General features: G+C 50.4%; 1 protein-coding gene across 4 annotated transcripts in view; it reads right to left on the bottom strand.

Annotated features, from left to right (window-relative positions):
- Positions 1–1,662: 1,662 nt before the first annotated feature.
- Positions 1,663–16,818, bottom strand: part of Slc6a20 (solute carrier family 6 member 20) — a 33,715-nt gene continuing 18,559 nt past the window's right edge. For 2 of the 4 annotated variants that reach the window (XM_087186872.1, XM_087186870.1), the window contains 8 exons: positions 14,872–15,099; positions 11,536–11,646; positions 10,860–11,191; positions 9,978–10,140; positions 9,001–9,205; positions 8,386–8,545; positions 5,921–6,086; positions 1,663–5,466 (listed from right to left, as the gene is read on the bottom strand). In XM_087186872.1, the coding sequence (XP_087042998.1) occupies positions 5,317–5,466; positions 5,921–6,086; positions 8,386–8,545; positions 9,001–9,205; positions 9,978–10,140; positions 10,860–11,191; positions 11,536–11,646; positions 14,872–15,099 (1,515 nt within the window). In that variant the 3' untranslated portion in view covers positions 1,663–5,316. The remainder of the gene's footprint in view (positions 5,467–5,920; positions 6,087–8,385; positions 8,546–9,000; positions 9,206–9,977; positions 10,141–10,859; positions 11,192–11,535; positions 11,647–14,871; positions 15,100–16,818) is intronic. The other 2 variants (XM_087186873.1, XM_087186871.1) reach the window with 1 other exon arrangement.

The following is a 16,818-nucleotide window of genomic DNA, read 5'->3' as shown; positions in this document are numbered from 1 at the left end:
GGTTGTCTCCTTTGTCAAAGATAAGGTAGCTGAGTGTGTCTGGAGTTGTTTTTGCATCTTCTAATCTATTCCACTGGTCATCTGGACTATTTCTTTGCCCGTATCATGCTGTTTTTATCACAGTAGCTTAGTAGTATAGTTTCAAGTTGGTGGTTTTGACACCCCTGCCATGTCTCTGTTGCCTAGAATTGCTTTTGTTATTCTAGGTCTCTACTGGTTCCAAATGAGTTTTTGGATTGTTTTCTCTAGTTCTGTGAAGTATGGTGGAATTTCAATCAGCATTGCATTAAATCTATATAGTAATTTTGGAAGTATGGCCATTTTCACTATATTGGTTCTTCCTACCCAGGAACAAGGGATGTCTTTCCATTTTCTTATATCCTCCTCAATCTCCTTTTTCAGAGTGCTGTAGTTTTCAGTGTAGAGGTCTTTTGCTTCCTTTATTAAATTGATTCCTAGACATTTCATTTTTTTGGATGCTATTGTAAAAGGAATTGTTTCCCTAATTTCTCTCTCAGTGAGTCTATTATTTGTGTATAAAAAGGCTATTGTTTTTTGAGTGTTGACCTTATATCCAGCTACTCTACTGAATCTGTCAATTAAGTCTAGAAGTCTTTTGGGAGAATATTATGGGTCTTCTATGTAAAGTATCATATCAGCGAATAATGACAGTTTTACTTCTTCCTTTCCTATCTTTATTCCTTTTATTTCCTTCTCTTTTCTAATTGCTGTGGCTAATGTTTCCAGAACTATATTGAACAGGAGTGGTGATAGTGGGCATCCTTGTCTTGTTCCTGATTTTAGCGTGAAATTTTTCAGTTTTTAACCATTTAGTATGATGTTGGCTGTTGGTTTTTCATAGATAGCCTTAATCAAGTTGAGATAAAGACCTTCTATTCCAATATTCTGTAGGGTTTTTATCATGAATGGGTGTTGGATTTTGTCGAATGCCTTTTTTGCATCTATTGAGATCATCATATGGTTTTTGTCCTTGACTGTTAATATTGTGTACTACATTTATTGATTTACAAATGTTGAACCATCCTTGCATCCCTGGGATAAATCTGACTTGGTCAGGGTGTATGATCTTCTTGATGACCCTCTGTATTCTGTTTGCCAGTATCTTGTTGAGGATTTTTGCATCTATGTTCATTAGGGAGATTGGTCTGTAGTTCTCTTTTTGGGTTGTGTCTTTCCCTGGTTTTGGAATCAAAGTAATACTTGGTTCCAGGAATGAATCTGAAAGCCTTGCTTCCCTTTCAATTTCCTTGATGAGTTTAAAGAGTAATGGTGATAGTTCTGCTTTAAATGTCTTGTAGAATTCAGCAGTGAAGCCATCAGGACCTGGGCTTTTCTTTGTTGGTAAATTTTTTTTTTTTTTGGTACCGGGGATTGAACTCAGTTCCTTGCACTTGTGAGGCAGGCGGCAGAACCACTGAGCTAAATCCCCGGCCCTGTTGGTAAATTTTTTATTACATTTTCAATTTCACTCATAATTGGGGTGTTTACAGTTTCTATATCTTCTTCATTTAAATTTGGCAATTCGTATGTATCTAGGAATCTGTCCATTTCTTCTGTGTTTTCCATTTTATTAGAGTATAGGTTCTGGAAGTAGGTAATGATGATGCTCTGGATTTCTGCTGGGTCTATTGTGACTTCATCTTTTTCATTTTTTTGTACTAGGGATTGAGCTCGGATCTTTGCACTTGTGCAGCAGGCGGTAAAACCACTGAGCTAAATCCCCAGCCCCACCTTTTTCATTCTTAATTGCATGGATTTGAGCCTTTTCTTTCCTTTTTTTGAGAAGGTTGGCTAAGGGTTTATCGATTTTATTTATTCTTTTAAAAAAACCAACTCTTTGATTCGTTGATTTTTTAATTGTCTTACCTTGCCTGGTGGCTTCCCTCTTTTGGGCCTCATGGAGTTGTGACCTTCATTGTCTTGTTCTAGGATATTGTTTAGAATTGCTTGGAGTGCTGGTTTGGTGTTCATGAAATTTCTCAGGTATTCTTTGTCATGGAAGTATCTAATTTCCCCATTGATTTTGAAAGATAATTTTCCCAGATTCAACAGTCTAGGTTGGAAGTTATTTTCTTTTAGGGCTTGAAATACTTCACTCCAGGCTCTCCTTGATTTGAGGGTTTGTGTTGAGAAATCTGCTGTGATTTTGATGGCTTTCCTTTGTAGGTGATTTGTTTCTTTTCTCTAACTGCCTGTAGGATTTTGTTCCTCTGTTGGGTTTCTGGGAACTTGACTATTACATGTCTAGGTGTAGATTTTTTTTTTATCATGGCTGGGTGGAGTTCTATCTATATGCCTCACTTATGGATATGTCCAATTCTCCCCCTCTGGCTGGGAAGTTTTCTGTTACTTCTGTGAAGAGATTTTTTTTAATGTCAATTGTACTTTCTCCTATTTTTTCATGGACTTCTATCAGTCTTACGTTATTTATTTATTTATTTTTTGCATCATCTTGCAGCTGTTGGATTGATTTCTCATGGTCCCTTACTATCTTTAAGAAATCTCTGTTTTCATGGTCCTTAACTGCAATCCTGTCTTCTATATCTGATATTCTATCTTCAGATTCCCTTAATCTGCTCTGCATGCTTTCAATGGAGTTTTTAATCTCCTGAATATTTGTTTGAATCTGTTTCCTGGATTCCATTTATTTCTTCTGTTGGGCAATCATGGTTTCCATTTCTTTTTAATTCCGGGCATTCATGGGTTCCAGTGTTTCTGAGCTCATCTATTTTTTTATCTGTTTCTGTTCTAGAGCCTCTGATCATGTCTTTCACTCTGCTCACCATCTCTGTAGTTATCTGGGAGATTATTTCTGCTTTGAATTTTTCTAAAGCCTCATTCATCTGTTTTGTTCCTTCCTGTACTATCAATTCAGAGTGTTCAGGTGGTTGATTATCAGACTTTTCCACCTCGTTTCCCCCAGAATTTGCCTTTTGTGGGGTGGAAGTCTGAGTTTCTGGCTTGCTTAAATGTCTTCTCATTTTTGTTTTTGGTACTGTCCTTGGTTAATTCCTGAGTTGATACTTTGAAGTTGCTTATTGTAAGTATCTTTGTTGATGTATTTAGAACCCTTATGGAATGATTGCTTCTCAGAGGTGTCTTCCAGATATAGCTGGTCTTTAGGTTTTGAGTCTTTAATGGCTCTGAGGCTCTCATTTTCATTATACCAGGAAGGACCACTGATTAGATCAATCACAACACCTTAGCCCAAGTGATACAATCAGCAACACCATAGCATCAAGTACCTCTTAGAAAATGACAATTTGTGGTAGTTATTAACCTATCACCTTTAACTGTGTGAATTAAATTAAGATCAAGGACCAACCCAACATATGTTTATAGTGAATAAACTCTTCAATATAGCAAATTTACCCTTCGGGATGGGGAGTTAGAAGGAGTTGGGGAGGGAGGAATAGGTAGGTAGAGGGATAGAGGGAGGTTAGCAGTGAGCCCAGAGGGCACAGGCAAGAGAAGGAAAGAGAAGAAAAGAAAGATAAGGAAGAAATATGAATTAGGGCCAGAACAGGAACACAAAGCAAGATGAAGAACAATGTGGGACAGCAAGGGAGTGAGGGAGAGAGAGAGAGAAAGTAAAGGGAAAAAGAAAAAAGAAAAACTTTTAAAAGAGTAAAAAAAAATAAATAAATTGAAAATAAGAGCAAAAAAATAGTGGTAATTTTAAAAATAGCAAAAGATAAAAATGAAGGGCCTCCTTCAGGCTATGTCTCTGCTGTCACAGTAGATACCGTGGGCAGCATTGTGCAGTTATAAGTCAGTGAGTCTCAGCAAGCCAGTCACAGACCCGTGAGATTCAGGCAGATTTCTGGCTACAAGTCCCAAGTTGAGCTCCCTGTCCTCCTGCAGGGTTGAGCTCTGCAAGGTTCTACTGCAGGTTCCAGCTGCCCTTCCCCTGAAGATAGTCCAGGTTCCAATGGGTGGCGATGATCCCTCCCACTTACCAAGTACGGCGGTCTGCTGTGCCTTTATTGCAGAGATTCTCTACACTTTTCCAGTGGGCTTCAGTTTTCATCAGGGAGCCTGAGAGAGGCCTTCTCTCTGTCCTTCACTTCTGCAGCTCAGGACAATGGCCTTTATGTCCCCCTGTGCCTCTGTAGTGTGGATCCAAGCAGCTGCACAGCCAAGAGGCCAGAGGCGGGGTGTGTGTGTGTGTGTCTGTTGTTGCAGGCACCCTTGTGGCTAAGCTGGTGGCTTATGGGTGTGCCCCGGGGTCCTCACAGTCTCCTGTCACAAGTGGGCGGGGCGATCCAGACAGAGCAGGGCACAGTCAGCCAGGGACCACTCAGCCCACATGGCTAAGCTCAGACTTCTAACTTTTTTTTTTGGTACCAGGGATTGAACTCGGGTCCTTGCACTTGCACAGCAGGTGGTAAAACCACTGAGCTAAATCCCCGGCCTAACCTTTTTAATCTAGCAAGTTTTGCATGCTGCCATTTTTGTTCTCACAAACACAATTCAGCATCTTTTCATAGTTTTGCTTGTTTCCGGCTGTTTCCTTTCCTGTGCCTTTGAGTCCTCTTGCCTGCCTGTTCAAATGTCCTTATTGGTTTGTTGCAATCTTTATATTCTGGAGAGTAATTCTTCGTTGGTTATTTGTACCACAAATATCTTCTCCTTGTTTATAGTTGTGTCATTTTCTTCTGAGTGACTTGATGGAAGAGGGGCCTAATCTCGCTAGCACATTTGTGCTAATTGTAAGAGTGCCTCACTTACCTCTGAGGGCCACCTTTTCACATGGTTTTGCTTTTCCACCTTTAGGTCTGTTCCATCCAAAAGTGCTAAAAGAAAACACCCTGCTCACCAAGAGTACTATTCCCAGCAAAGCTGCGCTTCAGAAAAGAAGAAACTAGCAAAAGCAGGAGCGCATGACCATGAGGCCTTACCAGGACCACGTGAGGGGAGCAAAAGGACAGTACTTACCATCAGAAAAACGGGAAAACAAACTGGTAAAGAGAAGCACATTTGTAATCAAATTCAGAATACTCCATTACTATACTGGTGGACATAGATCTTTCAGTGCTCTGATATGAACAGTCAAAGTGACCAAATATAACTGGCCATGTTAAATTGTAGCAACAAAAATATAAATTGTAGGTGAGGGAAATATAGGTCTAGAGATGTATTAGGGTGTTATGAGTTCAGAAGAGTCTGTTATAACTGATTATAGATTCGGGAAGCAGACAGGTGGAGCACTTTGGGCTTAAATAATTTAAAAAGAACCCAGGAGGCTGTAGTGAGGCAGTGGGGGGCTGACTGCAGGCTCTGGGGGCCCAGCTCTCAGGCCTTGAAGGCCCTGTCTCCCTTCTTAAGGCGGCGCATGACGAAAGTCCCCAGGGCCACCAGGGGGATGCACATGGTGGAGGCGGCCACAAGCAGCCCGATGGCAGTAACTGTGTACACGGGGTAGTCCTTGGTCACCAGCTGGCCCTGGAAGAGAGACAGTCAGGGACGGGACCTTCCCCACACCTGCTGACAGCGTTGGCGCTCAGCCCGCGCTGAGGTGGAGCCTGGGCGGGAAGCAGGGGTTGGAGACGCCCAGGAACCCCGGGGAGTGGGCAGCGCCTCCCTGAGGCACTGTTCAGGGCTCCCGCAAGCAGGGACGCCCATCACCCAGACTAGAGCTTTCTGCGCCCGAGGAAATGCTCTGCATCCATGCAGCCACTGTGGGACCCGGGCACCTGCTCTGAGCAGTGGCGCCTGACCCTGCCAGGACGGCCTCCCGGCAGCGAGGCAGCGGGCACAGGAAGCTCCATGGCGGCTGTGCCCGGCCCAGCAGGAGCCCTCGGGCCCGCGTCCTCTCCGGCGTCCTCCCCGCCCCAGGCAGCTCCCGGTGCCCGAGCCGAGGCCCCGCCGCGCTGTGGGGAGCGGGCACGGCGGGTACCTGGGTGGCGTCCCAGGCTTGGTACTGCAGGGTCCCCGAGAGGATGTAGTCGCTCAGGTAGAAGAGGAACAGGCCGACGATGAGCAGCGGGCTCACGCAGGCCCACATGGCCTTCCAGTACCAGCCCGGGGCGCGGCCGGTCATGGCTTCGAGGTCGGCTCCGAATCTGCGGGCCGCGAGGGGAGAGAATGTGGGTTCGGGCCGCCCTCGGACCCCCGATCCCTTGCTGCCAGTGCAGAGAGAAGGGGGCGCCTGCGCCGGTCGGGGCGTCAGGAGACTCGGAGGGGCCTGCGGTGCGGACCCGGGACAGCGCCCCCGGGGCTCGGCCTCCCTCCCACACCTGACCTGGGCATCCGCTCTGCCCGTTAGAGACGCCCGGGGGGACCCCTGCCTGGGGACTCGGGGTTCTGGCAGAGGCGGAGCCGGCCTGGACCTCAGGACCGGGACCTCAGGACCCGGCCTGGACAGGGGAGGGGAGGGGAGCGGGCGCGGGAGCCCGAAGCGGCCTTTTCCGGTGCCCTTCGGCTTTGACCCAAGCCGTAGCATACACCTCCTCTCGGGGGTGATGGGGTCATCGTAGGCTGCTCCAGTGCCCACGCTTCTGGATTTCACAGGGGTGGGGACGAGTCCCGGGCTGGGATGGACTTGCTGGTGAGCAGAGCAAGCTGGACCCCGGGTTGCCTCTCGCCCCCAGGCCAGGCCTCTAACCCTGCTCCCTTGGCAGGAGGGGCTGGGACAGGGCAAGGTGTCACTGCCACCGTGTCCCCTATCCTCCTGCGCAGCATCCACGGAGGGCTCTGCAGAGCGCTACCACTCTTCCACAGGTGACAAGCAGAACTCCAGGCCGCCAAGACTCTTGTACGTGATGAGAATACCCGAGACCATCAGGGTGACACGGGTCAGAAGGTGTGGGTCCTCTCCCCTTCACCCCTGTCCACGCCTGGGCAGTGAAGGGCGGGCAGAGCAGGCTGAGGACCAGGTTGTTGTCGCTGCAAGGCCACCAGGTGGCGCAGTGCCCCAAGCAAGCGCAAGAACCTTCGGGCCTCTCCCCGGACCGAGCCGCTCAAGATTGCCCTAGGGCCCCCTTCCTCCCTCAGTGCCCATCGCTTGCTTCCCCAGCACCTCCGGCGCCCTTTTGACAGCCTGTGCCCCTCTCCACTGCCTCCTGTGGGCCCGAGGTTCAGTCCTGTCCCCAAATTCTTCTGCATTCTTTCCTGGGACAGACTGTGCCTCTAAGCTGGCATTTCCTAGATGACACATTTATCCCGCTTTACTTGGGACTCCCCTGGTTTTAACATTGAATGGCCCACATCCCACAGATCCCTCCGTGCTGGGAAAACCGGGAGAATCGGGCACCCTAATGTTTGTTAGTGATTTTGAAATGTTAGCAACTGGCAGGAGGGGGCAGGAGGCTACAGGGCCTTCAGGGGCCACACTAAGTTTTGACAATGTTTTCAATTATCATGTCCCCTCTTGAGAGTCCTGTGTCTTCAGAGCTCTGAGAAGTCCTAGAGGAAAGACATCAGCCTGGTTTGATGTCACTTATGTCCTAAAACCAGTTGATCATGGCGGGTGGGGGGGTCCCCTCAGCATGGCTTGTGACACTGGTCTTTCCGGGACAGTGTGAGACAGCTGCAGGGGGTGCCAGGCTGCGGGGGTCAGGACTGCCTGCACCCCCAACCCGAAGCAGCACCAGAAGAGTCTGAGGAATAGGGAGGACCATGTGGCAAACCCCCTTAGAGCAACACTCAACATTCGAGCAGCTCTGCCCAAACTGCAGTGTGCTCACTGTTCAGCAGGGCTGGGAAGCCCAGGTCCTTGCTGATGCTCAAGGGACATGGTTGGGGCTAGACCGTGGTTCTCAAAGTGTAGTCCCCAGGCCAGCCGGGAACATGTAGACTTGGAGATCCTAGACCTCGTCCTGGACCTCCTTAGCCAGAACCTCTGTTGTGGTGGTTCTGAGGCAAACCCAAGTTTGCAAGGTGCTCTGGATCAGCAGTGCTGGCCCCAGCTGCACATTGCACATCCTGGGGAGAATGAAAATGTTCCAGTGCTGCCCTGGGCACCAAAGGTGAGAATCTGACCTCAGTGGAATCTGTCAGATTTTCTGAGATGAAAGTTCTCAACAAGGACCTTAAAAATATTGATGCTGGCTGGTGATGAGGGTATCTAGTGCCAGGAGGAACAATTCTGTCTTCCCAGGAAGCTGTGGGGATTTAGCAGTGTTACCCAGAGGCATCCCATAATGCAAAGTGAAAATACAGGAAATAGAGGCTGTTGGTTGCAGGCCAACGGAGGGCAGAGTAAGGCAGAGAAATAGGTGAACACCCGGGAAAAAACAAGAACAAATTGGAGAGCAAAGAGCAACCTTCTAGAAGGAAACGCACTGAGCCAGGGTGGCAGCGGCTGTGGGGTCCCCTGGGGCTGCCTGTCCCTGTGTAGCTGGCAGGGCCAGGCCCCCTCACCTCCTCAGCCCGTACACGTAACACACGCCAACCGTCTCCACCAGCACAATGAGCAGCAGGGACAGCGTGGCCGCGTAGTCATTGAAGATGTTGAACCAGTAGCTCCCGGCCTCCATGGTGAACAGCAAGCCGATGGCACAGTTGACGAGGCAAACCAGACCTGGGCACAAGACACCTGCTCGCTTGCCCACTCTCTCAGGGCGGCAGGGGCCGGGCCCCGAGGGGACTCTGGCCATTGGTGGGTCTGCCTGGTGGGAAGAGCCTCCGAGCAGGGACATGGGCTCAGCGGGCAGCAGAAGCAGAAGCGGCGAGTGGTACACTCTCAGGGGGTTCCCCAGGCTGTGGGCCTGGGCGCGGGGGATCCCCACTGCTCAGGCCCAGCCTCATGGGGGGAGAAGCGGGGCAGAGGCTGGAATGTGGGTCAGGGCCCAGCAGACCTGGGGACAGGTCTCTCACCCTCCGCAGAGGGAGAGGGGGAGCTGGGTTTCCCAGCACCTCAGCCCTGCATCGGGAACAGGGCCCTTTCCCAGCAAGCAGGCAAGCCTCAGAGACACACGAAGCTTCACCCACGGCGCCCAGCATGGAGGAGGCGTCCAGGGTTCCACACGGGCGAACCTGAGATGGCCTCCTTGGGCAGGTGGCCGGAGATGACCTTGCTGTCGGTCAGGGGCGTGAGGATGCCCGCCGTGTTGCCCAGCATGCTCCCCATGCCCAGCGTCAGCAGCATGAAGAAGTAGAGCACCGACCACAGCTGGGGCACCTCCATGTTCTTAATGGCCTCGGTGTAGACGATGAAGGCCAGCCCCGTGCCCTGGACCGCCTGCCCGGGCCAAGAAGGCAGCAGTTACCCAGGAGCGACTCACTCCGTCCCTGCCCCAGCTCCCCTGTTCTCCGGGTACAGTGAGGCCATGGGAAGCCCTGCCTGGTGTCAGGACACCCAGGCTCCCGGCCCTCGGTGCTGGGACTGAGGAGCGGGGTGGGGCCGGCGTGGTGGGGAGCCAGCCTGTGCTCAGGGCCGAGTCCCGTGCTGGTGCCCCTGTGTGGACCCGGAGCTGTGCAGACGAAGCCTGCAGTGCCTGCTTGAGACAAGTCCTCTGTGCCCCAGGGAGGGTCGGTCAGGAGGCGCCATGGGTGTGGGAGCCCTGGGGCTCCCAGCAGGAGAAGCGGCAAAAGCAAACCCCGTAGGCGTCAGTGCAGTTGTGACCACCAGGATGCCCAGAAATCAGGACTAAGCAGTGAGCCCACAGCGACTGGTCAGCCCACAGGAAGACAAGTCACCTGGCAGGAGAGGCGGTGGGCATTAGACCACTGTCCTCCCCAGGGAGCCCTTGCTGCATTGTCAGAGGCAGAACCGCTGTGGACAGAATCCGTCTCCTCCCCAGGACTCTCAGTTGAATCTCCGTCCCCACTGTGAATGTGGCTGGAGAGGCGGTCTTCAGTGGGCAGTTGAGGTTACACGAGGTTATAAAATTGGGGCCCTAAGCTAATACATGTGGCCTTACAGGAGGGAGAGTGGGGATCCAGTCTTTCTCGCCCCAGAGTCCCTGTGAGCTCAGGGGACAGGCACCCCACCTCCCCGGCCGGCACCTTACCGTGTCCAGCTCCGACTCCAGGCTGCAGTTCTTCAGGAGTGGGAGCACCTCGCTGTACTTGCTCGGGTAGGTGGAAGCCAGGTAGCCCTTCACCTGCTCCAGGTTGCTGGCTGTCAAAAAGCCATCTTCAAGGTCAAAAGAATTGGTCAGCAGCAGAATCACCCTGCAGAGCAGACACCGGCTTGACCTCCACTGACCGGAAAGGCTGCCGCCTGCCCGCCTCTCAGCAGCTTGGGGGCCGGGAAGCCGGCCTCCCCCCTCTCCCTTCCGCTGAGAGGAGGGCCGGGCATCTTGGAGAGGACAGGGTGCCTCGGAGTGGCTTTGGTGAACCTCAGCCATGCACAGGAGGACAGGAACCAAAGCTCCGAACGGAGGCTGCTTTAACCCCGGGGCTCTGAGGTCTAATGGGCATTGCTGCGCTCGTGGAGATGTCCTGCAGTGGCCGTCCAGTTTGGTCCCACTCAGCTGACCACCTGTGACTCCCAACCACCTGTGACTTCTTACCTTCCGGGTGGTGTTCCTGCTTGTGGGTCAAGAGCCAAGGACAGTAAATTCTGGCTCTGACAGGGAGGTCTTGGTTCCTTCGAGACAGGGTCAGTGGGGCAGAAGTCACTAATGTTGTGTGCTGATGTCCTAGTCTACCAAGGGCTTTGAAGGCCTCACACGCCCTCATCCCGTGAGGCGGCCTTGAGCAGCCAGGGTCCCCTGCTCCCATGTGGTGGGAGGAGCCTGAAGGCCAACCTTGGGTAGAGGTCCCCCATGTGAGCTCTGTGCCCACCGTGGCTCCTGGGCACCTGCTTCTTGCAGCTCTCCCGTCAGCTCAGAGCCAGGCACTCTCCTCCCCACTGGAGACCCAGGTCTCCGAGGGGCAGCCCGGCTTACTTGTTTAAGCAGTTTTCGTAGTTGAAGGTGGCCTTGAAGCCGTAGATAGAGAAGGTGACCACGCTGGCGAAGATGGAGGTGGCACTGTTGACGAGGCACACGACGATGGTGTGCTTCTGGCAGTTGTTGGAGGGCTCGCTGTAGCTGGCAAAAGCGATCAGGCTGCCAAAGCCCAGGCCCAGAGAGAAGAAGATCTGCGTGGCTGCGTCGATCCAGGCCCGGGGGTTGGCCAGCTGCTCCACCTGGAAGGCCACCAGGGGTCGCCGAGGAGCCCTGAGTGTCCCTGGCAAACTCACCCGCAGGAGGGAGGCCCAGAGCAGGCAAGGAGCTGCCTGGGCACAGGGCCGGTCAGGGCAGCCTGGGGCCTCAGCCCAGCCCTCCCGTGCCTGTCTGTGCCCAGGCCGTTCCTCAGCACACAAGCGCTTGGACATCTTCCCACGGCACCGTCCACAGCACTTGGTCACAGGAGTGTGCAGTGAGTACCGCGGGGTGGACTGGTCAGAAGCATACGGGGCCTCAGACTCCCCAGCCGGCCTAGGGAGGGCCTGACGTCCAGCCGTGGCCTGGGTGTGGAGGTGAGGGCTCCTTCCCTCCGTCCACCCCTCCTTCCCACCACCCTGTGAGCGGCAGGAGGAGGGAAGGGGAAGGGTGTCCTCAAGACCCTCTGCTTGCTCACCTTGGGAGTGAACATGTACAGCAGGCCATTGGTGGCTCCATGGAGGGTGAGGCCTCTGACCAGGTAGATGATGAGCACACAGTAGGGCAGCAGCGCCGTGAAATATACCACCTGTGGGCGCCAGAGGGCAGACTCAGCCTCAAGTGCCCTGGAAGCACCACAGCCTGCTGGGTGTTCAGGCTGCACCCCAGCTGCTGAAGGCTCGGGCAGCCTTGGTGCTTTTGGTTGGATCAGGGTCTGACTGGTGGGTGTGGTTGCCGTGTCTGTAGCCACCAGGAAATTCTTCATCAGCAGATAGGAGGCAGCAGGCACTGAGGCTTCTGCCCTCTGGCCTCCTTCAACTCAAATGTATTCCACACAGGATGGAGGCAGCTGCAAGCATTCCCACTGACATGTTCACATTTCTAGATAGAGAAGTCAGTCTGCACGGCAAACCTGGGCAACCTAGTAATGAGGCCAGGGGAAAGGGCCGCCCTCAGACGAGTGCATGTTTCTACTCAGCTCTGAGCCAAGTTTCCCTCTGAACTAACTCTCCTGGTGCCTAAACAAAGCAGGAAGCACAGAGATATCACAAGGCATATATATTGTCTCTAAAGGGCAAAACATTTAAGGGCTTGAGGCTGGACAGGTTTCCACAGCTAAGGCCTGAGACAGCCTGGCCAGCAGTGCTCATGGAGAAGAATAGTGACGTGAAATGTTGGGGAGATGTCCCCACAATAGATTCAAGGGAAACACTGATATGGTTTCATAGTTCCCCTCACAACTGTCATTATTTCCTTGGGCTTGAAATCGCACATCCGTATTTTTGTCTTCTTTCGATGGTTACCTGGGATTGAACACAGGGCCCTTACGCTGAACTACATTCCCAACCTTCTTTTAAATTTTAATTTTTTGCTTTGAGACACAATTTCACTAACTTGCCCAGGCTTGGCTTGAACTTACTACCCTTCTGCCTCAGCCTCCCAGACTGCTGAGATTACAGGCTCGTGCCACCAGGCTCCTCTTTCAGAGCTTCAACACAGCTTCAAGTGCTGTCTGCTCACTCAGGACTGGTATTTTTCTGTAAGTCACTTCCTACATGCAGCGGAAACTCTTACTGAGAGCAAAGAATGGTGTTACAAGGTTGCTTCTTGTATGAGTTGCCTGAGTTTGGGGTATCCCATGAGAAACACTACTGGTGACCCCTCTCCACATTGGCCTGAATTATATTCATGCTGATCCCCCAGAAAGGAAAAGAGATGATCCAGACAAAGAATGTAAAAGGCTGATCTTTAAACTGATCCATGAGATCAAAGAAAAGAGAACTAATCAGCTGAGTGGTTGAAGGAGGACAATGAAGGATATGAAAGATCACTTCAGTAGAGAGATTCAAATTATGAAAAAGAAACAAGCAGAAATCTTGGAAGTAAAAACCTCAGTGAAAGTCTAGGGAGGGTCAGGGATTTAGCTCAGTGGTGCTGCTGCCTGCCTCACAAGCACAAGGTCCTGAGTTCAATCCCCAGTAGCAAAAAAAAGTCTAGGGAGTACCCAAGATCACGGAGAAGAATGTCATGAGTTCAGGACAGGATGCAAGTACTAGCATATTCAGAGAAAAGCAAAGAAAAAGAAGTAAGTAGCAAAGAACAGACTATGTAAGTGCTCTTGAATAAATCAAAAACAAAGAACTTAAGGCTCATTGCCTTAGAAGAAAGCATTGAAATATGGCTTTAATATCCATTTATTGAAATTATAACACAAAATTTCCCCAAACCATGGAATGTGATGGGTATACAGGAAAAGGTGGCATTTGGAACTCAAAATAGACATGACCAGAAAAGAAGCATTCCACAACACATAATAGTCAAAATACCACAAATTCACAACAAAGAAAACAATAGAAACAGCTATCATTTATAAAGGCCAGCCCACCAAAATAAGAGCAGATTTCTCAACAGAAATCTTATGGGCCAGGAGGGCTTGGAATGAGGTCTTTCAGACCCTGAAAGAAAATAATTGTCAACCCAGGTTACTATAGTCTGCAAAGGTTTCCTTCAAAATTGAAGAAGATATGAAGACCTTCCACAATAAGTATAAACCAGAGAAATTTATGACTACCAATCCAACACTGCAGAAAGCATTTAAAGGAATTGTAAACACAGTCCAAGAAAAACAAGTGCAAGACAAGGGGAAAGAGTAAAGCTCACTGGGAGAAAAGGTAAACAAATAAATAATAAGAAGGAATATAAAACCAGAAAAACAACAAAAAATGACTGGAATTAGAACATTCCTTTCACTAATAACATTTAATGTAAATGGTTGGCACACCGAATAAAAAAAACCCCATCAAGACCCATCTATATGCTGTCTGCAAGAAACACACCTCATCTGCAAAAGCACATGCAGACTGAAAGTGAAAGAATAGAAGATGATACTCCAAGTAGTAGCTGGATCCCCAAAACAAGCCAGTGTTGCTATATTCATATCTGATAAGTAGACTTCAAACCAAAAATGGAAGAGACAAGGAAGGCCAGTACATATTGGTAAAAGGGAAGAATTCACCAAGAAGACATAACAGTTGTAAATATGAACGTTGGTGCACTCAGCTTCATAAAATGAATACTGCTTGACATAAGAGGACACATAGATCCCACTACAATCATAGTGAGTTCAACACCCCACTGTCATAAATAGGTCAAGTAGACAGGAAAATGAGCAAAGAATCACCAGAATTAAACTACACTATTGACCAAGTGGACTTCACCGATATCTATGGAATGTTTTGTCCAACAACAGCAGAATCCACTTTCTTTTCAGCATGCCATGGAATGTTCTCCAAAGCAGACCATAATTTTAGGCCATGAAGTAAGCCTCACTGAATACCAAAATATTGAAAAATTCTCATGCATCCTATCAGACCACAACAGAACGAAACAAAAAATCAACAGCTAAATAAAACACAGGTGCTCCACAAATGTGTGGAGGTTGAACAATACATTCTTAACCCATTAAAAGATCACTGAAAAAAATCAGGGGAAAAGTAAAAAAATTCCTAGAATCAAATGATATTGGAAACACAAATCAGAATCTGTGGGACATTGAGAAAGCAGTTGTCTATTAAATGCAGGTACTGACTTCCTAAGTAAACTCCATCAGGTAATGTTAATGAGCACTGATAAGAGAGACTGAAGGTCACCACCGTACCACTTCCGCCTGTCCATCCCACAGGAGGGGTTTGCTCCAGCAGCACCTGCTGTGTCCGCCCAGCAGGGCTGTACCCTGCACTGTGGAGCCCTCCCCTGGAGCTGCTAAGGCAGGGACAGAGGTGCTGCCCCCTTCCGCCCTGCCCACACAGCTCACCTTGCCCGTGGACTCGGTGCCCCGCAGGATGCACAGGTACACCATCAGCCAGGCCAGGACGAGGCACAGCGCCAGCTCCCACTGCACAGCCCCAGTCTCCTGGATGGATGGCGAGACGTTCAGGGTCTTCCGGTACCAGAAGTACTGCGTGGATGAAGCCTTCTCACACTCCTCCTCGTAGCCTGTGCGGTTTGCATTCAGGGGGCAGAAGGACCATGGCAGGGGGTCCTGTGGGAGGGATCGCAATGTGCAGAGAAGTGAGAGGAGGCCAGGTTGGGAGGACTTGGGGAGGAGAGGACCCAGGTCCCTGGGAGGCTGTGTGTATCAGGGGCTAGGAGGGGCTGTGGGGCGCCTGCCATGATTTGGGGTGCAGTGCTCCCCAGAGGTCTGTGTTGGAGTTGCCTGGCCGCAGGGTGGTGGTACTGGGCGGTACTTATTGGGGTCCTCGTGAGAGGGCATCAGGTCACTTGGGGTGTACTCTCCTTGGGACAGTGGGACCCCCTCTCCCTCCTCCTGTTGGAGACGTCACGTTTGTGCTGCACCTGCTCATGGGGGCATGCGCTGTCCTCTGTCCCCCTCCCTGGAGGCCAAAGCAGTGGCCCCATCGGATCCACACCTGGAACCTCCCAACTACGGGCTGGATAAACCTTGTTGTCTCTGTGTGTTTCCGGTCCCCGGTGTTTCACTGTGGTTATGCAGAGCTCACTGAGAGAGTCCTTGGCTCTCCTGGCCATTCTGCAGGTGGTTTTGGGAATGCCTAATTCCACTGTGAGACTAAGACTGAGATGGGCAACGGGGGAGAAAACTCTGAACCTCAGCATAACACAGGCCTGTGAAGGACAGAAGGAAGCAATATTCAAGTGCTTTTCTGCAATCACTGGTACCCACATTTCTGAGGATTAGAAACTGTTGCTCCTTTTAAATTCACTTTATTTAGAAAATGGACAAATCTTCCTGACTTTGTTATACAAGATGCATTGCTTCCATCTTTGAGATGTGTCTTCATAACTGCGTAAATCTATACTGCTTTTGGGAGTGCCATTGTGCTACACACAACATGCCCAGCCATACACAGCAGCCCTGCACAGAGGAAGGGAAGCAGCCCTCAGGCTTCAGAGTCAGGAGCTGCCCCGTTTCTACCCAGGAGGCTGGGGCCAGGTGCTAGGGTGGCAGTGTGAGGCCTTTACTCCTGCGCATCAGTAATTCCTGTCACTCTCCCAATGTTCAGTGAACACTCAGATGAGTGTGCTCGGTGATTATTTCATTAACAAATGCAGTTGAAGAAATGAATGTCCACATGCAGAAAAATGTACCTCACCCCATATTTGATATGGTTTATAAGGAAAATATCTGAAAATGAAGCAAAGACTCATTTGTACCACCCATCACTCTAAAATCTAAAGAAGAGGGCTGGGGATTTAGCTCAGTGGTTCTGCCACCTGCCTCACAAGTGCCCGAGTTCAATCCCCAGTACCAAAAAAATCTAAAGAAGAAACAAGAGCCAACCTTTATAACCTTGGGTAAGGCCAGGAGGGTGAGAGGTGGGTGAGTGGGTGAAACTTCATCTGTTTTTACAGTTGCTTCCCAGAGCTTGGAGGTAGGGCCTGAGCTCCACCTACTGTCAGGTCAGTGGGCACGGGATTCCCACAGGAGCCTGATCCGACTGAACTCTGCAGGTGAAGGATCTGGGCTGAGTGCTCCTTGTGAGGACCTAGTGCCTGATGACCCGAGGTGGGGCTGAGGCTGTGAGGCTAGCACCAGGGAAGGGAATCATTATGCATCACAAATATATATTAATTTTTTTAAAAAGAAACTAAAAAAAATCCATCCCACCCAGTCTGTTGAAAAATTCTCTTCCACAAAACCATTTCCTGGTGCCAAAAAGCTTGTGAATTACTGAGTTCCAGGGAGCAGCAGAAAGGTCCCGTGCAGAATTTTGTCTTTGAG

Source organism: Heterocephalus glaber, unplaced genomic scaffold (genome assembly GCF_053883595.1).
Source record: "Heterocephalus glaber isolate CG9 unplaced genomic scaffold, H.glaber_assembly_v1.0 deba00001504, whole genome shotgun sequence".
Classification (NCBI taxonomy): Eukaryota; Metazoa; Chordata; class Mammalia; order Rodentia; family Bathyergidae; genus Heterocephalus; species Heterocephalus glaber.
Note: the sequence above shows the minus strand (reverse complement) of the source record. Positions and strands in the feature narration are given on the sequence as shown.